At 27.8% G+C, this 27,392-nt stretch overlaps 2 protein-coding genes across 2 annotated transcripts; one reads left to right on the top strand and one right to left on the bottom strand.

Moving 5' to 3' along the window:
* Nucleotides 17-4,189, bottom strand: LOC109361703 (protein PIN-LIKES 3-like). Its single transcript, XM_019607229.1, has 10 exons — nucleotides 4,022-4,189; nucleotides 3,363-3,442; nucleotides 3,153-3,277; nucleotides 2,938-3,059; nucleotides 2,245-2,472; nucleotides 2,083-2,175; nucleotides 1,266-1,366; nucleotides 745-797; nucleotides 471-656; nucleotides 17-179 (listed from the first exon to the last, which is right to left on the bottom strand). Exons 1-10 carry the CDS (start codon nucleotides 4,154-4,156, stop codon nucleotides 55-57), a joined length of 1,248 nt encoding a protein of 415 aa, XP_019462774.1. The 5' UTR covers nucleotides 4,157-4,189; the 3' UTR covers nucleotides 17-54.
* On the top strand, nucleotides 21,535-22,413 carry LOC109361806 (AT-hook motif nuclear-localized protein 28-like). The gene has a single exon (XM_019607343.1). It carries the CDS (start codon nucleotides 21,535-21,537, stop codon nucleotides 22,411-22,413), a length of 879 nt encoding a protein of 292 aa, XP_019462888.1.

Here is a 27,392-nt window from a genome sequence, read left to right as displayed (position 1 = left end):
ATTCTTCATATCAAAAATGCTTTTGTTTCTATTATTCTTTATAAGTAATTATAATTATAGCACAAGCCACATAAAGAATGTGCACCATAGAGTAAGTGAAACAGCAGCACATGAATAAGTTGCTAACATGATCACTGAGCATTCACCCTCACCAGCTCCAAATAATTGAGTAATTGTACCTGCCACTCATAAAAATTAGCATATTTAATTTTCGTCATAATTAACCTATTTTTGATTTCGGCCCGTAAAATATATTTCGACCCATCTTGATCCTTAATAAGTTCGGTTTTAATATCTACCGATGATATGACATGTGGCCTACTAATCGCACTAACTTTTGTTAACATGGTCAATTGTGCTATCGATATGTCGAAAGCGACTGAAACCATTTTTTTGGAAAATATAAGGATCAAAACCGGTCAAAACATGTTTTTAGGAATTAAAACGAAAACGCGAACAACTGTACTTACTCATGGCTACTGCAGGTGGAAGAGCAAATTGAAGCAGTAAAAGAAACTGATATAATGGATCAGAGTGGATGATACCAAAATGAATAGCACCTTTAACAATGCCTATACCTATTGCTGGTAATGCAATAAATCTAACCACAGTAATGCCAATAATAAGTGGAAGTTGTTTTCTGCTTCCTTTTAAACCTGAAATGCATGATCCAAAATTTCTGTGATTATATTCATTTTCACAATGTAGCTACCAAAATTCAGAGAAATTCATGTTATTGATTACCCTTAATAAGATTTGCCCCAACTAACAAGGTCATTGCTGGAATTCCTGCATCCCTGCAAATCAGGGAAAATAAGAAGGTTTTATAGTATTATAGTCTAATAAAATGGCATTGCTTTTTTCAACTTATTAACTATATGTGAATGCAGAGTGTTGACTGTGAAGTCCCGCATTGGATACGAGGAGATGAGAGAAATAATTTATAAGTGAAAGTGACCAATGGAACTATTGCCTTAAGGTTTTGGTGGGTCTCTCACTTTTGACCTGTTCAGTTTTTCCATGCCCTGGTAACAATAGAACTTTCTAGTGGTTGGAGGGTACCCAGTTGTGGTCGGGTTCAACAAGTGGTATCAGAGTCGAAGGTTTAGTTAGACATGATAGACTAAAGGGGGAGCGACCCAATAAGTGTGTGATAATCAAACTTTAGGGGTTGACTCTTCACTATTCCTACGCCCTGGTCACAATAGAACTCAATGGCTCCATGGTCGCAGTCGGGTCCAACACAGAGGAATGAGGATACTTACCCGAGCATGTCTATAGAGTCTTGAACCACTAGGAGAGGAGCGCCGTCAACGGCTAATAGTTTTCTGAATTGAGGGACTACACCAATGATTAAACCAACGATCTGCATTCACAAAGAAGGAAAATAGGTAGTATCTTTATTGATAAGAACAGAAATGATAATGTTACAAATTTACATTATTCATAAGTACCACTTGGTTCTAATGTAGTTAACAATTTATTTTCTGTTGCTTTCTATGTTTCAGAAGAATCTAACATGTAGTGTTGTCATGTGGCTGAGTCAATTTGTTGGACCAGTGCTAATTCTAGAATGAAGTGTTGTGAAAACCGGACCCGATTCAATCAGAAAACTGATAAACTAGTCTTCATACCGGTATAGTATAACAATTATACCAATCAAACAATTATAGTGGTTAAAACTGGTCAGTAGGTTTTCATTTAAACCATATTAGTTATATCGGTCATTTTTTATTTAAAATTAAATATTGTATGAGTGACTTAATTTTTACCAAAATAATGTCGTGGAAGATCAAACAAACAACTATTACCTTTGTTTATCGTTCTAAAACATGGTCTATCACCAAATCGCACATTTTGATTCAACAAATGATGTAAATAAAAGTATTTATCGTCTTTTTTTATTAATTTTTTAATATTAATGTTAGTATAATATATATGTATATCTAACTTTACTGGTATACGGTTGAACTAAATGATGTTATATATCTGAGTGTTATATATCTGAGTGTTGTGAAATGAATGAATTTATGAAAAATAATAGAAACAGTGATCAGAAAAATAAGAGAATTTATGGCATACCACTCCTATTGTGCAAGGTGAAAATATTACTTTGAGGTTGATCTTTTCAGCTATTATTTTCATCTGCTTCATAATCTTTCCCCTTTTTGATACCTGTAAAACTCATGAAAATGTAAGATCATAAATTCTACCAAAATATTATCTACATAACTTACATACAACCTTTGCATGTGTGCATTCAATTTCAAGTTCCTTCACATCATCATTACTCTTTGATCTATCTTCTGCTGTATGAAATGCTTCTGTGGAACATTTTGAAAGGTTTTCTGGATCTGTTTCTGCCACATACACTCGATTTTCTGTCGAATCGACTTCCACAATACCCAAAAGCTTGCGCGAATAAATGCTAACAATGTAGTAAGTATAAGACCATACCAAAATGGTTCCTAACTGAAAAACCAGAAACATGGTGAAAATGTTTAGAACAATTCACAAATGTAATGAAACCTATGAAACAGTAACATTTCAGAATAGATATGTTTCACTAATAGTTTCATTTTCAGAATTGTGTCATGTCTTGTGATGTTTCAAATTTGTCATTGTTTTAAACCGTCGACCGAATCACGTGATACGTCCGCAATATCACGATAACCCCATAGCTAAATCACATCGCAATTACGCTGATATAGCCATATCAGGTTGCGACCACATCAGAATGTATTTGTGTCGCATCAAATTCAAAAATAATTTTCTAATCATAAAAAATTCACACTGCAATAATCATAATGACCGCAATCAAAGTAACTACAACCGTAACCACGATTTAAAACACTATCTTATCTGGTACCCATGCTACCGAGTTCCCGGATTGAAACACGCATTTAAATTAGAAATGTTATGAAGTTAGTAACATACTGCCATTGATAGAGAAGTATAAGCTAATGCATTTCTATAGCAAATATTGACATCTCCAAAAGGATTGCTTCTTTCTTTACAGAGAGCTGGAACTATAATAAGAGGCATGTTTCCAACATTTCCTGTACACATCAAACAACAAATGATCATCAGACATTTTTTCCATCTACAAGACTCGAACCCAAGACTTTGCTTAAGGGGAATCAAGCATGTACCTGCTGAACAGCACCCCAATACAAGGCCTTGAAGACGAGGAGGAACTTTAGTTATTTTAATAAGTAACCATCCAAGAAATGTTCCAATCACAAATGTGAGAACAACATTCAATGGCATGAACCACCTACATAAGTAATAATATGTCAAAATCATACTTGCTAAACAAATAGACAACATTTTTAAAACAAATATCAACAAATAAAACTTACAACATAATCATGCTCCTTAAAGTTATGGTTTTAGCTAGATTTCCACAAACAAGAGCAGGAGCAAAGACAAAATATACCAACTGTATAGAAAATAAAAAAAAGTCAAAAAAAAAAAAGCTTAATTATGTTTTGTCCTCGACCATCAGTGTTATAAATTGTGGTTGCGGTCATATTCATGACCATAATATCATGTGAAAGCTTCAAAATCGAAATATTATGGTTATAATTGTAACTGTGAAATGCAGTTAAAATATTTTGTTGTAATTTTATTTATTTTATATTCTAGTAATTATTTTTAATTAGATATTTTTATATGGCAAACAATTTTATTGTAGAAAGTATAATTTTTTTTTTACATTTAGTCTTCAACACAACCATTCTCATACAACAACAATTTTAATTAATGCTCACAACAATTATAAACTACACCAATAAATTATTATTGGCAGAGTCACGACTATTCAAGAGTTATTAATTTCGACAAGTTCCAACCTTTGTTAACTAAAGTAAGATACCAACCATATATTTAAAAAATATGATATATTCAAATATATTAATAGGTTAATTTCAGCTTGTTCTTTCTTTTGTTATTATTTATAATTATAATTGAAGTAAATATATCTAAATAAAAAGAAAGTAGTGTAAAAGATGAGACTCACATTATTCAAGTGTTTGGCAGCATTTTCTCCAAGTATTTCAAATCGATCAAGTGCAAGTAATGTCCCAAGAGCAGTGATCAATAGTACCTTTAGAATTGGCATTAATGATACAAAGAAAATACCCCACAACTCCATTTTCTCTCCTTTCTTTTCTATGATACTATCAATTGAACATAAGAAAATATGGCAAATAATTAGACATAATATATAATGTTGCTAGTGGTGATTCTTATGCATTTTTAACCTACAAAAAAATGTATATACTAATTGTATATGAGTTTTATATAATGTCATTGTATCATCTACCATTCACATTTAATTATCATTGACTCTTTATAAAAAGTAATCCAAATGAATGGCAGATAATGTATAATTATATATAAATTTTTATACTGATAGTAGTACATAGATATTATAGTACTCTTTTTAAACTATGATGGATTTTGATTAATATTCTAGATTTTTTATATATAATGAATTAGATGGTGCATTTATATATGGTTTGTAACTAATCATTTATGAATGCAACTATTGTTTCAATTTCAAATATTTATGCATCAACAATGTAAAGTGTTTTACACTATTAGTACATTTTCTATCATTAATTTGTATTATTTTTGTTTGAGAGTCAATAATGATCAACGAATCAATGATGAATGAATGCTGACAATTTTAAAGACTCTTATATTATCAATCTATACATATTAAATTATTCTTAAAATAAAACCTACTACTATCACATACTAACTTGCCATGCAAAAATATGGATAAGTATAAAAACTAATCAATATGGAGAAAAATAAATGTCAAGAGTATCAACCAATTCAAGGTATATACAAAAAACAAAAAGGTAAATCATACAAAAAAAAAATTGTGTATAAAAGCAAGAAAGAAATTAAGAACTATACCTGATACTATATGTTCCTGGCCACTGAGAATGTATGAGTAAATCGACAATGGAGAAATATATATAGATAGAGAGACATAAGCTCCAATATAAATATATATATTCCAAAAGTACAAGACTAAATCAAATTGAGCACTCAACTTCTTTTTTTATATATATATATATAAAAGGTCATAAAAATTGTTATATATAAGGTCAAAAAAATGGTTATTGAGCACACAAATTTATTTGTTAATGGAATATGGAAGCTAGTAGAATAGAATTATAGAACGAACACAATATGAAAATGTAACAACCACCACTCAAATCCTTCATCTTCTATATTTCTATATTATTTATGCTATAAGAGTAATGTTTCTTCATTGTAATCTTTAATTTCTCACTCACGTTTTCCACTTACTTTTTCTATTTTTGCTTCTTTTATATTTACCACACATGTTACATCAATTTTCTCTTTTTGTTTTTCCTTTCTGTCCACTATCACTACCACTCAAATATTTCCACTTCTCAAACTTTTCTTTTGTTTTTAATGATCAAGAAATCTTTTTATATAGTGACTATTTCCTATTCATGCACTCTATGGAATATTTCTGTGTTCTATTTTTATCTGTGGAACCCAATATAGTTAACTCCTACTTTTAATTTTTTTTGTATAAATTATTATTATTTTGGAGTTAAAGCTTCTAATGTCAAATTGATTAATTATCAACTTGTACCATAATTGGCAAGGACCTAAAAGCTAATGTCCAAATTTACGAGGCTTTTGAAGGTCATTAGTTTTGTGTGGAGACTTTTCTAGGATAGAATGTTAACTCTCGAAGACTTGCTTAGAGAGCGAATCATATTATTACAAGCTGAAGGAGGATCCTTATGCATTATTTGCAATAAGCTTCTAGAGCCGTCTCAACATCTATTCTCTAGTTATAGGTTCATATCTTCGGTTTGAAATATTTATATAATTGGCTGAACTAGAGGTGACAAAATTATCCACATTTCATTCAAATATAAGAAAATTAAACAAATTAAAATTTATTCATTGGAGCTAATGAATTTAAATAAATATTATTCAATCGATAATTTTAGTAATGAATAAATTTTAATTCACGCATTATATTCAATGAATATTGATAGATATATTTATTTCAATGGATATCTAATCCATCCAAAAATCAAACATTTATAAACAATGTTATTTGTTTTTCAATTTCATTTATTGTCACAATTTTCACTTTCTTGTAGTGTTTTTTACTCTTACTTTTATTTTTTATTAGATTGAGTTCAATTATAAATCACATGGACGTGATTAATATTAAAATTTTATTCTTAAATAGATATCATATATAAATATATATAAATATGTATTAAAAACTTTACACGTAAAATATTAAATGTCGCATAATTGTAGAATATTACAAAAAAATATTTTTTTTAAAAAGTTAACAAACATTTAAAAAAACACTTTTAAAAAAAGTGATATTAAAAAGTGTTTTATCTAAAAAAATGATTTTTAAAAGTGTTTTTCTTAAAAGTAATTTTAAAAGTATTTTTCATTGACATAATGATTTTTAAAAGAATAATTTTCTTCAAAAGTATTATTAGTTCCAATTAAAAAATCAATTGGATTAGATATTCATTCATCCAATTAGGGATGGCAACAGGACCATGCATATGTGGGTAGTGCTTTCCCGTTTTCAAACTCACAATATTTGTAGGTACCCAACGAATTTTTTATTTCAATTATATATTTCTTTACTTTGTAAATCAATATATAAAAATGATTATTACATGATAATAAGGTATTTATATGATAAATCTATGACTATAGTAATAATTTATTATGAAATAATAATAAAGTTATAATATATAATCTTAAAATAATAATAATAAACTGTAATAATATATGCATAAGAATTTAATTAAAAAATAAATATATAAATATGTGGTACATGTGAGATGAGTATCACTAAACTGTTCACAACCATAAATAATTTTTGCGAGTACCGATCTAATTCATTAAAATGGATTCATTATTAATTAGATGGATTAGAATCCATATATTAAACTAGAATGTTGATGAATTAGATAATTTAATATATAATTTAAATAAATTTATATGTATGGGTTGATGACTTTCCATTCATCCATTATATCCGAATGATATCCATTCATTTGCTACTAATAGATTGGACTTTAGCACCACACTTTATCATGCATATGAGTGTGTCAATCCACAACAAATGTTGGAAGTTTTACAACATTATTTGATTAGCAATAATGTGGTTCTTTCGGTTAGCGCAAAATAATTTCATCTTCAACTCAAATAAGTCGATTATGTCTATAATCATAGTTATGATTGGGGATCCAAACTCCATAATTGTTTCACTCAATTGTCTTGAATTTCTCCTAGAAATTCTCATTTTGACAATCTTGTAATTGAGTTAGATTCATCTCCAATACTAGATAGGAGAGTATATTTCTTGTTTTAATTTAAAGGGTAAAAATGTCTTTTAAATATAAATAAGGGGATAAAAGTTTCATTATATATGTTGTTTTATTTGTTATTTTATAGTACTTCCCTCCCTACTAATGGAGAGGAATTTAATTCTCACTCATTTTAATAATATTTTTTACCTATAATAAAAAGGAAATATTAACTTGCACATTAATTAATTATTGGAAATTATCCCAACCTTTTCTTAAAAACATTGGAAATAAATAAAATATAATCAAAATAGATTTGATTCAAGCTGATTCGCTTTGAACCGGTGTCAAGTTATGTAGCACTACAAGATTTAGCTTTTTTATAGTTTCACAGGTGTAATGTGAATATGTGATAATAATATAGAAAACTTTAATACATTATTCACCAACCATATAAAGTCATATATCATGTGTTGATAGTATAATTCTTTATCAATTATATTGTTACCATAGTGAGAAAAAAATAATAGTGGGGAAAAGTAGGGAGAGAAGTTGAGAATGAAAATAGAAAAAATACTCGCAATTTTATTAAAAACAAAATTTGAATGATTTTCTTGATTTATGTAAAACAACCTAAAAACACTTATAAAAAACAAAGGACGTGAGTAAAAGACATAATTTATTATATTTCAACTCTTTAAAAAAATTCTTTATCACACTGAATTATGCTCTCTCAGTCAAAGAAATCTAGCATATGCTTAGAAGTTTAGTTACAGATTTAAAATTAAAACTATTGGTATATGTGTCATGTACCTATACATTTTTGGAATTATGATACTGTTTATTAGGAGAAAAATATGGCTCTTTCAAATTGTTTGGAATTATGTTTATAACAAAATCTTATTTGTTAGTTGAGTTTTAAATTTATTTTAGTTTTGTTATTATTAAAGTATAAAATTTATATTACTTGATGATATTTTATTTGTGGATTTTTTTTGTATTAAATAATTTATTGTCTAATTGTGCATTGATCTGATGATAATATTTTTAAATTTAAAATATAAATTATTAAATAACGTTAAAAGTTATTATTAATTGAGCTGCCATCTCCTTGAATGATTGAGTATTACTATCACCTTGATTGTGACGTAATACACTTTAAATGCTATAATCTACTAGAATTTGTTAATTTATGTAAGAATTATTATTATTTTCAAATATGTCAGGTTTTGATTTCTTTTCCAAGGATAAATTCCTTAAATAAGACTCTTAGATATTTATTAACACACTCATTTTCATAAATTGGAGGACCAAATATGTCAGATTTTGATTTTTACAAGGATAAATTTACTCTCACTTGAAGAACACTTTTCTTACAGATAATTAAAACTATGAACAAACATGGAAACAAAATTAAGATGTGGCTTCATGGGTGGGTGTTTTTTATACTTCAAATCTCACATTTTTTTTTCGATAAGAAAAAGTGTATTAAACATAGTATAAGAGATAACCGCCCAATACAAAGAAAATTAAGAGGTGATTATTTTGCATCATACCATCAAGATCAATATAAGCTTATTTAAAAGGCAACAAAACATATACAAAAAATGTCCCTATATATACTTATTTATTGTTATCATAGCTTAAAACAAAGAAATTAGAATGGAAAAGGGGATATAAATCTCACCTTTGTTTTGATTTTTGAGCCTCTTGCTTTACTCTTTGTAAGTATCTTCTTGTATTTTTCTTTCAGCCCTCTTCACTTGATTCTCCCTCTTCCAATTCTCTATGCTACAATCTATTATATATCCAATTTCAAGCATGGGTGTATATTAGTTGTCCCACTTTTTATATCGCTATGTGTATCATCAACTTTCATTGGTTGAAAAAATTTATCTAAGTTAAAACTGTAATTATTAAATATTTTTCTGATCAATTATATCTCCTAACACATGGAGTGACACAAACTAGTGGGAGAGTAGATGTGCTCCCTTCAATCATTTATATATTCCATGTGTATAGATTTTTGTGCACTTGATAAAATTGAATAAATTTTTAACTTTATCACTTTGAAGAGAAACTCATTTTAGACTAATAATTTTATAAAAAGGTTTATAAAACATTAGTTATACTTAATTTCAACAATTTATTTTCTTAAATCCAACAAACCAAATTGATGTCATTACTCTTTTAATAAGTTGATTTATTAAACAATAAAATACAAAATGAATATTTAAACTAACATTCATTGGTTGAATATAATTATATTATTTTTATTTTTTCCATAATTTTATTCTTCAAAAAGGAGTACATCTAAAAATATTTGAATACTATCGTTTACATTAAGTAAGTTAAATAGAAAACCAAAGTTAATTGATTATATATAGATTAATGTTGGACACAATTTACATTTTATAGAAGTTATTAGCGATATGAATTTTGATTTTTAATCAAAATATTAGGATTAATCGATGTAAAATTTAAATTATATATTTTAGAAAATTCAAATTGTAATCGCCATATAACCAAACATATACAATCTTCATATATTTCAAGGATATATATTATATTATTCTCCATATGTATATAAATAAATTACAAACAATGTTGGTTTTTTACAAACTTTAATATATGAGATCTATAGAATAGAAACTTCTAATCCAACTATTGGTATGATTAAATTTATTTGAATAAAAAATTATCAAAAGCAGTTAGATAATTTACCTGTTGGTCTAGTGGTATAAGACTCTACTAGATTCTAGGATGACCAAAATGTTAAGATTCGATTCGTGGGAGTAACACTTGTTGGGAGAGGCAACCACAAACCCCAAAATAATTCTTTTACCCAAAAAAGTGGAAAGATACCCTTAATTATACAAAAAAAAATACATAATTTAATCTCATATAAACAGATCCTTCAATTGCTCTCTTCTCATTCTAATTTTTTTTTTATAAACTCTTGATTCTAATATTATAGGCCATTTAATTTGGTTGGAATAATGACAAAAAGTGATTAATGGTTGGTAGTGAAGTGAGTGAGTGAGAAAAAGGTGGAGCGGTGATATTGGACCGTGTCTGGCGTTGATTTAAGGTTTGAGCTCTCCAAGAACTTGCACGATCAATTTCTGCTCCAGTCGTCTCAAAATCATATTAAACTTCAACTAGCTAAAAATTTTTTTTTTATGGGTTTTAAATATTTTTTAATTTGAAAATGTAATGAATTATGTTTTAATCCCAATAATTTATAATCTAAGTTCTAGGATGACAACATGTATGGGTGGCTCTGCGGTTAGTGTTTTCTCGTTCCTAAACTTATAATATTTGTGGGCAACTGTGCGAGTAGCGAATATTTGGGATACCCAACGAATTTTTAATTTTAATTATATATTGATATACTTTGAAATAATGAATATGTAAAAATAATTATTATATGAATAATATGATAAATTTATAATCATAGTTAAATAGATGTTTTATTATGAAATAATAATAGAATATATAATATATAATCTTTAAGTAATAATAATATATAAAAATCAATAAAAAATAAGTTTATAAATTTGTAAGTACCCATATAGAGGGTGTCATAAAATATATTCTCACTCATAAATTATTATTTTATTATTGTTATTATTGTAGATACTTGTTGCAAGTATTTTCATGGATAACCACATGTTATATTTTTTTTTGCCATCCGTACTGATGCCTTTTAGGTAAGATCCCACTCATTGATTAATTATGGTATTTCTATAGGGTAATTTCCAAAATCAGAAATACATTAAATAATTTTATTATTAAAATATTCTCATTAATTAACATGTTATATGAAAAGTGAAAATGTGTCCATAATAATAAATAATATAGTGAATACACATTTTAGTTCTTATAGATTTTCATGTGAACCAGTTAGATCATATGAAAAAAATAAAAATTCAAATTAGTATTCAACTATAGTGAATGTAACTCAAAATAGTTTGTATAAAGTCTTAGAAAATATATTAAAAAAATTAATTTGAATCACATTTTATATATTTTGGGCTTATATTGAGATTTTCAATTTTTAAGGGATCAAACTAAATTGGTAGACATAAAATTTTTTGAGGACTTAAAGTAAGTATTTACCCTATAGGATAATTTTATAAAAAATACATCTAAATATTGACATTTTAATGATACCAATCATATATATTAACAAACCTCATTAGTTCTCATGAAAGTATCCAAGATGATCCTATGAATATGCCCATGATTATTTTGTGTTTTGATTTTTATATATTCCAATTTTTTTACTCACTAATGATAAGTGGCTAAGACCAAACAAATGTTAGACTAATTGATGGTGTTGACACATCTACTAATACCAAAATGATCGATTAAAATAAAAGAGTAACATATAAGAAAAATAATTTGGTAATTAAAATCAAAATCGTATAATTTAAAATGACTAAAACATATTTAAGCATAGATTCAGATTATTATAAGAGTCGGAGCCACCGTACACTTAGTTATATTTTATTTATTGTATATTCAAACAAGTAATTATAAAGTCATCACAATTTATATAGTAAACATAAAATTGAAATTATTACTAATAGGTTGAGAATTTGCATAAATAAAATGGATGGTTACTAGATTTACCATAACTTCTTCGGAAGCCACTAAATGCTCGTGCTAAGAGATATGGAACTAGGGTTTTAAGCACAAATTAAAATAGGGAAACTAAAAGATTATATATATAATAAAAATATTGTATGATGCAGATTATATAGTGATATAATAATATAAATAAAACAAGAATAGAAAACATGGAAGGACGTAATTTGAATATTTATATACATATGTGTTCATTATGTAGCATTATTTATATAGTATATTTGTATGTTAACATTAATCCATAAATATATATCTACGATAAAGTGATAGTGTATAGTTAGGGATAACATGATTAAAGGATAGAAAAGATAAAGATGATGCTATGATTTTAAATATGTTATGATAACCATAATTAATTTAATCAAAAGTCACAAGAAAGATAATGTTATAATAAATAATATATGAGATATTACTTAGTAAATTATTATCAAAAAGATAAATACACCAAATGTATTTAATGAAAATTTTCATGTAGATGCATCTAACATTATGAATATTTCAATATAACAATAAAATAATTTCTTCAAAAAAAATTACATTTCTAAATAGTATTTCTCTACAAAAACTCGTTACCTAGTGAAAATATATTCACTTCGACATGAGGTAATCAATAAAATAACTTGTTTTTCAAATAAAACAAAAATCATAAATATATTAGATAAACATTAAAATATTTACAACTAATCTAAAAAAATCATATTTATTTTTAGATAAATCTGCAGAAGTAAATCAAGAAATTTCACTCACATATTAAAATAATAGAAAATTGCAAGTGTTACAATCACTATATTATTAAAATATATTATAAGTATGTCAATATTTAATCGTTGTTTTTATGTTTGATTATCTAATCATATGTATGATTAGATATTTTTAATCCTATCTTCTTATATATAACTGTTAGGCTGATTTTGGAAGATGAGAAATAAAATGTCCATAAATTATTCTAAGAAGAAATTACATTAAGTACTAAATTCATTCATTTTCTTAATCAATCCAGAGCTCAATACAACTTAAAATCAGAAAGAAAGAAAAAATATCTAGATAAGTTACATCCCCACCGTACAACTGGTAGGATCTCTTATATTGACAGACCATATATGTAATAGAATATTACTGATAATAGTCATTGTGTCAAGCTGATTTAGATGCATCCCTTTTGGGCTTAGTAGTCTCACTTTGGGCCATATCATTTCCCATCCAATAGGGATGGGGAGTGTTGAAATCCAGTCCAGCCGTTGGATGGGATAAAAGGACCGGTTTGAGTCCACATCTTAGCCGTTGGATGGAGAGAGGAAACGTGTGGAATTTTTCACCCCTGCTGCAGCTGAGAACCAAGCTCAAGATCTAATCTGAATTTAATCCATGATCTAAGTATAACCAAACTCTTTTCTACCAAAGATGACGACATTTCTCATCAACTAGATAGACAAGAGACAGGAACATCGAAGCATCAGCCATAAAATGGCTTTGAATTCTAAAGTGCCACTTCTTTCAACATTGCTGCGGCCTCTCCTACCGTGCAACACTCAGGTATGGGTTTTTGTTCTATTTCATTATTCCTTTCCTTTTTTCTCACTTCATATTTTTATTTTATGTAATAACAAATTTAAATGTAATTAAATTAATATTTTTAATAATGAAATAGTAATAACGTTAATATTAAAAGAATAGTATATCTGACAATTTTTATTTTATGTAATAACAATTTTAAATGTAATTAAATTAATATTTTTAATAATGAAATAGTAATAACGTTAATATTAAAAGAATAGTATATCTGACAAAAAACGAATAGTATATGGCACCGTTAATTAAATAATTAATAGAAATGTAATTAATGCATTGTTATGATGGTTTTATAGAAATATATTATTTAAAATGAAAATAAATGTTGATTCGGAAACGGTATAGTGTATGTACCAAAAAAAGTACCTCTTGACTAATAACTAGGAAATAAAATAATATTATTGACTAATCAAGCTATTAGAATCTTTTAGGTTTATGAATGCATATCAAAGATTATAATTAAATAAAAGTTAAATCAAAATTTTAATGATAAAAGAAATGCGGTGAGTATTCATTTTTTATTTATAATTTCCTTTGAACAATTGTGATATGTCACTTCTGTTTAATAAACTTATAATTAATCGAAATGATAATTATATTGCTAAATCCTTTTGATAACGATAATAATCAAGAGATTAGTTAAGGATTATAGAAAGGATAAATATTAAATCTTTGTGATAATAGTTACATTAAAAATTTATCTTTTAATTAAAGATGAGTAATATATTTCAATTCAACTAAAGGATAAATCTTCTAAAATAAGTTATAATAAAAATGTGGGAAATGCAATAATTTCAGTTCTTTTTTAGATACTGTTTTGGACGCTCGTGACATGTTGTTATTCACGTTCCTTAAATTTTATTATGAGAATTATAATAAAAATGGAGGCAATGTTATAATTTTAATTCTTTTTCTAAGATCATATTTTGAATTAATGTGATATTGTTTGTTAAAATTTAATTCCCGTTAAATTAAAAATGAAATAATAAATAAAAATGTTTAGACATAATAGATAATCAATAATAATAATAAAGAGCAACAAGTATAAAAATCTTTTGAATAATAACAATAACAACAAAATTTTCTTTAATGCTAAATAATAAGTTTCAGGCAATCAAGCTTGACATAAGGAAAGTTCTTGATACATTTGACTAGAATTTTCTGCTGGACACTCTAAAAGCCTTTAGTTTCAACATGAGATTCATCACCTGGATAAACACAATACTACACTCTGCAAAGTTCTCAATAAATATCAATGGTAAGAACATAGGATTCTTTAACTGCAAAAGAGGGGCCAGACAGGGGGATCCATTATCTCCCATTCTTTTCTGCTTGGCAGAAGAGGTTCTTAGCAGAGGAATCACAAAACTCTTAGAGGATGGAAAGATCAAACCTATTGTTGCCCCTAGGAATTTACTCACTCATTCTCATGTTCTTTATGTAGATGATGTTTTAATTTTCTGTAGAGGTGTTAAAAGAGACTTGCTAGCTCTTAAACAATTAATCATTGACTATGCTCAAGTTTATGGTCAGAGCATAATACAAACAAATGCAAGTTCTACATAGCTAATGCCTATGCTAGGAAAATAGCAAACTTGGCATCTTATCTAAGCTTCAATGTGGGGAGTCTCCCTGTCAAATACCTGGGTGTTCATCTTTTTAAAGGGAAGTCTAGGAAGAGTCATATGCATGTCATTGCTGATAGAATAATTACTAAGCTTGCTAAGTGGAAAGGTTCATCTTTATCAATAATGGGTAAGGTTGAACTTGTCAAATCAGTAATACAGTGCATGTTGATATATAGCTTTCACATATATAACTAGCCTTCTCAACTATTAAAACACTTGGATTCTTGCATTAGAAATTTTATTTGGTCAGGGATGTCAAGGTAAATAAGTTGGTCACAGTTGCATGGTCAAAAATATGCTCTAACATAAGGCAGGGGGCTTGGATTGAGGTCCCTAAAGAACATAAACCAGGTTGCTATGCTTAAGCTTGCCTGGGATATGCTCTCATATGATCAAGAGTGGGCAACTTTCTTCAGGACAAGATTTGGCAATCCTAATAAATACTACAAGTCATCAATCTGGCTAGGTATTAAAGCCAATATGCAACTTGCAATATCCAACTCCATGTGGCTTATAGGGGATGACAGGGATATCAACTTTTGGACAGACAATTGGTTGGGGAGAACTCTAGTTGATTTGCTCAATATCCCACCTGAAATACACTCTACTCTACTGGCTTTAGTAGCTGATTTCACTGCAAACATAAACTGGATAATTCCTCAGGAGCTAGCTACCAAGTTTCCAACAATTGCCCTTCAAATTTTGCATATATGCATCTCTAACAACAAAAACATAATGGTGTGGCAACAATCTAGTGATGGTAAGCTAAGCCTCAAGGAGGCTTTTAACAGTATCCTCCCTGCTACCCATGAAATGAATTGGTGCAAACAAATCTGGTCTTCATACATTCCTCCCTCAAAGTCCTTTACAACTTGGAGATTGATTATGGATAGACTTCCTACAGACGAAAAACTGAAGGCTAGAGGTTGTTCAATGGCTTCTAAGTGCAATATTTGCAAGAATAGTGAGGAAACCTCTGAACACCTATTTCTCCTATGTCCTTTTGCTAAGGATATTTGGAATTGGGTAAGCTGCTCATTTGGTTTCACTATCAATTCATCCTCCATCTCTTGCATCCTTAACAGTAATAAGAATGAAAGTATTCAGCTTAAAGATGTGTTCACATCTGCTGTCATACATTCCATCTACAATATTTGGTATTGCAGAAACAAGAGTAGATTTGAAGACAAAAACATTATTCTTAGCCGAGCTATCAACAACATCAAAGTAGCAACTTCCTTATCTGGAAATTCAACAAACTCTTTTGCCAACTCTTCTATTCATGACTTCTCAATCCTGAGAAGTCTTCATGTTTCAATTAATTACAGGAAAGTTCCCGACATTAAGGAAATTATCTGGTACCCTCCTCCTATGGGCAGAATAAAGATAAACTCAGATGGTGCTGCTCATCATGCACCAGGTCTAGCCGGAGGGGGAGCAATATTCAGGGACCATAACGACTACTTTTTGGGTGGTTTCTCTTATTTTTTTGAGTCTCAACATGCTCTATTTGCAGAATTAAATGCGGCTTTGATGACAATTCAATTTGCTAATCAAAAGGGGTGGAATTCTATCTGGTTGGAGTGTGACTCTCTATGGGTTATTCAAATGTTTAATGGCTTAATTAACATTCCTTGGAAGCTCGTGAACAAATGGCGATTATGCAAAGCTTTGATGGAGTCCATGGATTGCTGGATCACACACATTCATAGGGAAGGAAATGCTTGTACGGATAGACTTGTTAGTTATGGAATTCGGTCTAGATCGTTTACTTGGTGGAATGAAATTCCTTCTAGCATAACGGAGGACTTTAATAGAAATAGATTGAGACTTCCTAACTATAGATTCTCTAACTAACTTTTCCTTGTATTCATGTTCCTATTTTAATATATGTGGGGCTCTTATGCCCTTTGCTTTTAAAAAAAAAGTTTCATATCCAGTAAATATAAATATTTTCTAAACTAATTTAAAAAAAATTATATTAAAGATCAAATAATGGTCCCAAGTAGTCATCTCTTTTCTATAATTGATCATTTGAACGACCATATTATGTTGCTTCTCGTCTATAAAACAATTAAAATTCATTCAACTAATCAAATATTGTTCTACTTATTACCATGTAATCTTAATTTTCCTATTACACATAGGATACTGAAGAGCAAAATAAACCTTTGTCAGATATAAAAATAAAAAATACATATTTTTATCATTTGTAAATAAATAAAAAGAAAAAACTAACAAGTTTACGTTAAAAATTGGTCCAATACAATTAGTGATCGTGCCATTTCAGTACGGGCAAACAAGAAGCTATTTCAAATTGGGTATAAAGATAGTTTTTCGAGTTTTGTCCGCAAAAATATAGTGATAATTTCGAATCATCGTAGAGAGTAGAATTTCATTTTTCCTTCTACATAAGTTGTGTAACCAGTGATAATAAAAAAATCGAGTTGTGACCTACAAATAACACTTGTTAAGAATGTAAATAATTTTCAAGTGGGAGTTATAGACAAAAGAAGCCCCAAATTGGACAACAATAACCTTGATTATGTGCATATAAGTGACTTATGTGCATGTTACATATTTGTTAGATCTCTCATTGCTTTAAACTCCCAATTCCTAAGTGTAAATCTAACTTAAACCATTTTTCTTCATCTTTTTTCCTAAAGCCTATTTCACCCTTAGTCTATTTTCATTGGATGTGCCTCCCTCTTAAAGAAAGTAATGACTTTTTGTGTATAATATGTTACATAAGATATATCAGAAAACATATTAAATTCACCCTAACACATCTTAAAAACGTATATATAGGTTTGAGTTATGAAGGTTCAACATTTAACTCCTCTACTAATTGATGATGACTTCTTTTAGATATATTAAATTCAACATTTTACTTCGTTTAGACTTCATATCTAATTTCAACTTTGCATTATACTTTATCTTGCGAAATGGATCATGAGTTATGACTCACTAGAGTAAGTGATATAAAATAGTGAGCCACTAAAGTTTCTTTTTCTTTTTCTTTGTATTTATTGTAAAGTAGTAGTATTTGACCATTGACATTTTGCATTATGCGTATAGCCCATAGTATTTATTACACAACTTTCCTAGGAACTCGAAGCCGCAAATGAAATTATAAGTGTATGGAATTATTATAAGTACACCATATTGTAGTTGAACTTTCTGCTCTCTACAACTAAAAGCAATATGATATATATTTCCAAAAAGTAATTAAAATTTTCACCAATAACATTAGGTAGAGTGCTCTAAGTGGCAATAATTAAAGAACTATCATGTTTCCTATGTGCAATTCACCATCATATCCAAACTTTCTTCCAGAAAGATTATCTTTATTATTCAACTTGGTTCTAAACATTTTCTCCATTTAAATAAAATCTTTGCATCCTCAATTTAAAAAGGTTAAGTTTCCACTAGATCTTCAAGATAATCAAAATATTAAGTTTTCAATATTTAGAAGTGGCACTTGTTGAGAGGGTCTGTTACACACCCTGAAATAGATTAATTTATTATCCAAAAAATGAGTGAGTATCTTTCGTAGTACCAAAAAATATTAACTCACGTATAGATTAATTCATTAATCAAAGAGTAAGAGAATACACTTAGTAGTACCAAAAAAATATTAACTCACGTATAGATTAATTCATTAATCAAAAAGTAAGAGAATACACTTAGTAGTACCAAAAAAATATATTAACTCGGATTGATATTTTTAATATAATTCTTCAACAACAAACTCTTGAATGAGTGTAGGATATATTTTTAGTGGACGTATGTGCAAAAAATACATAACGTTCCATGGATAAAAAGTAGCAAAATAACAAAACATAAGAAAATATAAAATGAACTGCTCACTCAGCGAATTTTAAGTCTCCTAGAGTGAGGACCACTCACTAACATATACCCTTAAATTACGGGAGCACATTCATCTATCTGTCCCACAGTTTTGTGCTACTCCATGTGTTAGGAAATGGTATTGGTTAGAAAATATAAAATAATTATAATTTTAACTTAAATAATTTTTTTTAACCAATCAGAATTGATGATAAATGAATTGGTACAAAAAGTGAGACAAAAGATATAATCCTTTAAATTACTATCTATTTAGTTTGGGTTGAGATCCTCTCTAGTAGTGGAGGCCTGGAGGGTGGTAGAGACAAAATTGTTGAGCGAGTCCCTTGTTATGAAATCTACAAATTCATAAAAAATCAATAGTTTGGTAGATCAAACTTATTCCTATAGAACTCAATATTAATGAATTGAGGGATTAGATCCCACTAAGAATTACACTTTAATATCACTCCAAAAGATGCAAGCTTATCTATATAAGTATTCCATTCCTTATACATGAGAAACTTTGAATTCCATTTCCTAAATAAGAATCTTGCATTTTATCTATTTGTTTGTGAGCACCAAGATAATTTGATTTCCCCTAAGAAGGTTTAAAAAACTAATTAAGGGTCATATACCATCCCCATTTATTAGCTGTTTCAATTGCTCAGAATTCAGAAGAGATTCTTTTTTCTTTTTTTCATTTTTTAAGAAGTTATTTTTGTTACTAAATAAATATACCATCAAAGTTTATCAAAATAAGGGGCAACCAACCTTATTAAAATTTAATAGATTAACCTCTGAATTGAGTTAGTGATGCACTTAATTGGTCAAAGTATATCAAAATATAGAGGCACTTGTACTAATAATATTATTCCATGTGACTTGAGGCACGTTTTAAATGATCCATGCATATATATAAAAAGAAAATAATTAATGTGTCATTATTATGTGTCACTATTCATTAAATAAAATGAATATTTTAATAAGTTTGACCAATATATCAATATTTAAATATAAGTTATTAAAGTTTTATTTATTTCGTCAAATAAATTTATGTGAGTAACTTCTTAGATTCTCAAATTCTATATACTTCCTTGGCAAATTAAGAAATAATTTATTAAAAGGAATATATTGCTAATGGGTGAGATCTTTCTACGACCTGAGAGTCTAATACTAGATGTTAATTGTAATACATGACAAAAAAACATGTTTAACGATCATAATTTTAAGTTTTTTGTCAATTTTTTTTTTTATTTTTCTCCTAATATTTCAGTACTAGACTCTCTATTATTATAGAGGAGATGTACTCATTGCCAATACCCTCAATTTCTAAAGTGAAATGATATATTATCTTACTAAATCCTCATACAAATCGTCTTATCCATAAGAAAGTAACATATATAATGAAATAATACTTTTTTTATTAATGATTAATTTACAAGTGATATATGTCATTTTCTTTTAGGTAGGAGAACTTATAGGATAATTTATCATTACTCTTTCTAAAACATGAATAAATAATTTTCTACATAGACAATACAAAAAATATAAACATGGGCATAAATATCATTTGACTGAATTCAAATTTAAAATAGTATGAGACATAAGTTTTTTTAATTTTATATTATATTAGAAGCCTTATTTTCATGAACACCTGGAATTTCAAATTAAATTTGTTATTTACATAATAATTTTGTACATAAAATATGACAAATTCCTTCTTGCGAAAAGAGATAAGGGTTCACAAGTTCTCTTCATGGTATTTTATTTTTCTTCCCATTAAGGCCGTTGTCAACTTTTGATATACAAATATGAGGCTGTTTTACTTTACATAATCCATTTTTATTTATTTTATATCTCTATATCCTCTCTAGCACCTAAAATTTTAATACTGGATCTAGATTTTGACATGTGATAAAAATGATTTAAGAGCCCAAAATGTATTACTTTTAATTAAATAAATTACAAACTTATAAATTTATCTCTCCCTTCACATTCGAGTACTAGACAATTCAGGAGTATCCCATTTCCTCTCTATCCAAATCCTTTTTTACCTTTTGAACCCCACAATCTAAATCTTTCAAATGGTAATACTCTTCGCATTCGAGTCTCCCTTCACATTCGAGTACTAGACATTTCAGGAGTATCCCATTTCCTCTCTATCCAAATCCTTCTTTACCTTTTGAACCCCACAATAAATCTTTCAAATGGTAATACTCTTCGCATTCGAGTCTCCCTTCACATTCGAGTACTAGACATTTCAGGAGTATCCCATTTCCTCTCTATCCAGATCCTTCTTTACCTTTTGAACCCCACAATCCAAATCTTTCAAATGGTAATACTCTTTCACTACTATAAATTAGTTCCCCCTCAAAGAAAATCACACAAAATGAAATATTGAACATATTTCAATTGTAATACTCTCCCTCTTTTGCTTCTTCTTCTTCTCTTCCTTATCCTAATTTTCATATTTGTAATTCCATAAAATGGATGAATGTGGAAGCCCAATCTCTCTCTCTCAAATGTCCAACACCTCAGAAGAAGAGCCATTTGATCTGAATACCCTAAACAGTAATGGTGATGTAACAAATGGTTGGTCATGTCCCCACCGCAAACAACCATCCTCCTCCATTATGCACCACCATAGCTACTATGAGGGTCATTCACCACCAGAAAAGAAACCTAGAGGAAGACCACCAGGTTCCAAGAACAAGCCAAAACCACCCATTGTGATCACTAGAAACAACGATGATATAATGAAACCTATCCTCATTGAAGTCTCTAATGGCTCCGATGTGGTTGAAGCTTTGATCAAATTTGCACGTAGATACAATGTTTGTATCTCAGTGCTTAGTGGGTCAGGTTCCATTGCTAATGTTACCCTTCACCACCCTCTTCCTTTTTCTACTTCATTTACCGTTCATGGTCCTTTCACTTTGTTAACCCTAACTGGGACCTATTTATTTAGCCCTTCTCATCGTTGTCTTTCTTTCCCTTCTATGGCTGCATCATCTTCATCTTCTAGAATAAACCCTAATCATCTTTATTCTACACCTACTAGTTCTTTTGGGATCACCCTTTTAGGGTCTCAAGGTGAAATCGTTGGTGGGGTTGTTGCTGGGAAAGTTATTGCAGGATCTATTGTGTCTGTTATGGTTACTGTGTTCAAGAATCCAGAGTTTTATAAGATTGGATTCAATGGAAATGATGGAGGTGGTGTTGATGAAGATGATCATAATCCTAATGCAAGTGGAAATGATAACATGTCTGGTTTTCTGATTCCACAAAATCATTATGTTGATGTTAATGCGATCCAATGGGGTCAAAATCATACCCCAAACTCTACTTGCCCTAGAAATTACTAAGGACAATGTTGTGTCTGCGTTTTACAGTTTTTGATGTTTTACTTGTGCTTTTTTTTTTCCTTTTATTTCTTGGTTAATGTATCTAAATCGTGAAATATTAAACTGTTAATTAGTAATTGGTTATTGTTATTTCCTCATTTTATAAGATTCATAGCCTCATTTTTTTTTAAATTTGCTTTTGATAAGTTAGTTTTACTTAACAACTAGTACAGTTGCACGGGTCGCTTCTTTATTTATGCATAATGCAAATATAATATACATATATTATATAATATCAATAAATCATGTATTTAATTATTATATTTTTTTCATTCATATAGTAGCAATATTAACATTGATTTTTGAGTGTATATGTAGAATATTAAAAATTATAAATGCCTTTGTATAAGCATTTATTTGTTGAAAGTGTGATTATAGAAAATATTTAATTCTAAAATAACTCAACAAATTGTATTGGATAATATCTCACTTCTATATTCTCTATATAAAATTATAAATATAAGGACTTATTTTTGCATCGTATTTTTTGTGATTACGTTTATAAGTATCATATAAAGTCATAAGGGTTTTTTAGCATATCTCTTAAATGCATATGTTTTATTTTAGATTAATATTAATTGTGCATAAATATTTGAATATATTTTTAGCATTCAAATATAATTAAATGTTATTTATTTGATTATGTTTTAGTTAATAATCATTGTATGAAAATAACTCATAAATTAAAAACACATTAAGTTAGGATTTGACGGATATTTTTTTCTGATAATTTTAATCAAAATAATAAAAAGAGTCTAATAATTAATTTGTTAGTCTTATATATTCCTAATTAAAATACATATATTTTCCATGAATATATCTACCATTGTTATATTTTAATTAAATAATATAATGATAGTAATTAAATATTTTGAAAATTCTCATTCGTTATATTCTTATATGTTATACTAATATATATTCAAAAAAAGTTATGATTTTTAATCTTCTAAATCTATTAATGCTAATAATATCTTCTTTAGTAATTTCAAAATATGAAATAGTCTTAATGAAATTTGTTACTTGAAATAGCCTTGATAAAAGAAGAGTGATCATTTCCTTCAATAATGATGTCATTAATGATATGATCATGCTTCCACAAGAATTGATAATAGAATTATTATGATAATTATAGTCATTGCTATTAATGCTAATAATATCCTCATTGATAACATGCTTTTGGTTGGTTAGATTTTTAATTTTGTGGGTCACATTAAAATTAGGTATTAAAGTTGAAATCAAATTATTCTCTTATTGTTGGCTAAGGAGGAAAATTGATTAACATCTCTCAATTTAATTTAATTAATATTGACATATTGTTTATTAGAAATCTTCTTTCGAGTAAAGCAAATTTCTAAAAGTAAAGCAAATTACGAACAACATAGGATAATACAATATTGTTTTTCTCTAACAGTAACTAAGAGAGGGAGAGATGAATAAGTATGAAAATTAAAGGAGATTGCAGAAATTAAAATTTAATATTTTAAAAGCTAACAATTATCATTATCATTATTAGAATTTAATATTTTGAAAACGTTAATTTTTTCCTTTACAATTATTATGCACGTTAACTTTTTTAGGTAGCAATTGTTAATTTAACCACATTAACTTTTGGGAAGTTTAATATTTGAAGCATTTAATATTTTGAACACTTTATGTATTCAGATTATAATAATAATAAGCATTTAATATTTTGAACATTTTATGCATTTAGATTGTAATAATAATGTGTAATAATAGTAATAATGCAAATCATTTTGAATTACTGATAGTTAACACGTTAACAATAGCCAAAATATTAAATGATTTATGCAAAATATTATTTAACCATGTTGTAGGTTAACTTTTTTAGGTAGCAATTGTTAATTTAGCCACGTTAACTTTTTGGAAGTTTAATATTTGAAGCATTTGCACACATTATGTATTCAGATTATAATAATAATGTAAATCATTTTGAATTGTAGATGGTTAACTTTTTTATAGCCAAAATATTAAATGATTTATGCAAAATATTATTTAACCATGTTAACTTTTTGAAAGTTTAATATTATGTATTAAGATTATAAAAATAACGTGTAATAATAATAATGTAAGTAAATTTGAATTATTGGTAGTATTCTTCTTCATATATAATAATGCTAAAAATCGAGAAACAAAGAACAAAGACATTATATTGGGTTATTGACAATCCAAACAATACAAATTCCTTCGCAAACAATTAAATAAGGTAATGAGGTTTAAGCAAAATTTCCAAGGATGAAAGAAAATTCATAAAATATATTCATTATTTATTATACAATTTGTTTTTAGATACCTCTCTTAATTGGATGCCTAAAAGCTAATAAGCTTATTTTAAAATACTTAATTCTCAAGGATGAAATGTACCATAATTATTAGGTGATAAGGAGTTTATCGCAATGTTATTTGGAACGGAGTGGACAGTCCGACTGTAACCCGCTATTGGGGTTGGTCCTCTACCATCCAAAAACTAAGATGGTCCTCTAGGCCGTTTAAGGCATCCTCAAATAGGTTAACTGGGAGAACACCCAAAACCAGAAAACCTAGTCGTCACTCACCATCAAGGAAAAGCTCTCTCGCTCACCGTTGCTTATTGTCGGTCACCACCACTCACTGTTCTAAATTGTCCTCCATCAACTACGCTAGAACAGAAAAATAAAAGCATTTAAATTTGTCATTTAACAGTGTTTTTAGGGTGCTTTCTATGTAAGTGCAATAGTACATAAGGTTATATTCAACAATGTTTTTTGAAGCACGGTAGAAAGTTGACATTTAACAACGTTCACTGAAGTAAACACTGTTAAATGTCTACTTTGTAAATAAGACAATATCTCTCCCTGACATTCTATCAAACATGTCCAACTCCACCACATTTACAATTGATTTGTTAAATCACCAACGACTCCAACTACATTCAACCTTAACAGATTCAAATATTATAAAATAACATGAGTAATGAGATCTTACGCACATTGTTCATTCTTTCTCCTTCAATGTGGAATTCCTTATGGATTGTTCATGTGTTCCTAAATGGTCAATGCAAGCTGCAAATACAAATAAAAAATGACATATCTAAACAAATTGATAAAGTTATGAAAAATTACAAAATTAGTAACAAGTGAGAAAGAACATTTACCATTATACTCAAATTCTGTGTTCTAAACTACTGAACCACAGCAAAAACCTAGAACACCTTAGCAACATAACTTCACAACAAACATCAAGACTGAATTAAAAAGAAATAAATGAGCTAAAATAAGATAACGATTTACTTTATGTTTGAAGAGAAAAACTAAAAACCAATAACTTGCTTGAAAAGAGAAACTAAAAACAAGAGAGAAAAAATGTAACTCATGGAGAAGAAGAAAAGTAAGAGAAATAATAAATTGAGTGATATATGTATTATTGTGTGTGAGGTTTAATTTTACTGAAATTATAAACATTTATGAAATTTAAATTAAAATGTTTTAATCAAAATTTTAACATATATTGATCGTTTGTCTCTTAAATTTTTTTTGTTACTGATGATCAGTTAAAATTTTAACCAAATGTATATTTTTAATGTAAATGAAGATTAAAGTCACCAATATAATGAACAGCTTATTCAACTTTCTACTGACTAACAGCACAATGTAAATATTATCTTTTTTTATTTGGTTTTGAATAATTATGTGTATCATAACATTTATATATGGTAATCAATACCTTTCTTTTGTTTCTTCTTTCCTTCATCCCTATGTTCATATGTTTATACCGATCATATGTGTAAATTTAATATTCATGAAGTGATAGTTTAAGTACTTTATATGTTTTGAGCAAATTGTCCTTATAAAAATAATTATATTAACTTTTAAACAAAAGTAATACTCATGAACGAAAATAATATAGTAATCGTGTAAAAAATAACTTTAGACTAATAATTCATAAATAGAAATTAATAATAATATATTATTATAATATATATTACTGTATTATATTTATTTTTATAATAAATAACTTCAACCTTATGCAATGGCAGGCTTGGTGAGGACAAGTAGGGGTAACTGCCCCCTGAATTTTTTTTCAATTTTTTTAAATATTTTTATTTATCTTTTTTAATATATATTTTTACCTTATACAAATTGAATGGTCCTTCTAAACTTTATTGATAAAAAATTCTTTATATTTATAGATGTTGATATTGCTTATAATACTTTTACTTTATTTGAGTTCATAATGATTTACATTTATAAAATATATTATGGAGATTGTGTTTGTCAAACTTTGCAGCAAAAGTCAATAATTTTTTTTATAAATCATTTAATATTGATAAAATGTGTACTTTTGTGAAAAAGTTATACATACAAATTTCTATGCTATTAAGAAAATATCTACTTAAGATGGCACTTTCAACATTATTATTGATGTCATTAGTCATTCATGTTTAAAAAACTTTCAATCATCTTTGAATTAAGTGCAACTTTGATGATATGAAAAAATGGATGCATATTATTTATTTGATCAAGTTATTTATCTTATCTCAATTATTTTTATTTAACTACTACAAGAATATCATTTTCAGCAACAAAGACAACTAAATAAAACTATATAGTAAAATAGAAGATGAATTTCATCTACACAATATGGTGATTTATATTGAAAAGTAAAATAGAAGATGAATTTCTTCTACACAACATTCAATCATTCCTGAATTGAAATCCTTAACAAAGAGCGACATTTTAAATAAATGTATATTTTTATTCACCTCTTTAATTTTTAATTATTATTATTTAGAATTAATATGTTATTTTGAAACTTTAAAACAATTATTTTTATATTTTTTTGTTACTCAATTAATCTTTATTAATTATAATTAAGATCTGTCACTAACCTTATGACTCAATATGGCTCTCAATTATATATATATATATATATATATATATATA

This window comes from Lupinus angustifolius, chromosome LG12 (genome assembly GCF_001865875.1).
Source record: "Lupinus angustifolius cultivar Tanjil chromosome LG12, LupAngTanjil_v1.0, whole genome shotgun sequence".
Lineage (NCBI taxonomy): Eukaryota > Viridiplantae > Streptophyta > Magnoliopsida > Fabales > Fabaceae > Lupinus > Lupinus angustifolius.
This window is presented reverse-complemented; position numbering and strand designations above follow the sequence as displayed.

Coding starts and splice junctions, on each gene's coding strand:
- LOC109361703 (XM_019607229.1), bottom strand. CDS start 4,156: ATGGAGTTGTGGGGTATTTTCTTTGTATCATTAATGCCAATTCTAAAG. Junction 3,443..4,021: donor CTGCCAAACACTTGAATAAT/GTGAGTCTCATC, acceptor TTTTCTATACAG/TTGGTATATTTTGTCTTTGC. Junction 1,367..2,082: donor CACCTTGCACAATAGGAGTG/GTATGCCATAAA, acceptor TTGTGAATGCAG/ATCGTTGGTTTAATCATTGG.
- LOC109361806 (XM_019607343.1), top strand. CDS start 21,535: ATGGATGAATGTGGAAGCCCAATCTCTCTCTCTCAAATGTCCAACACC.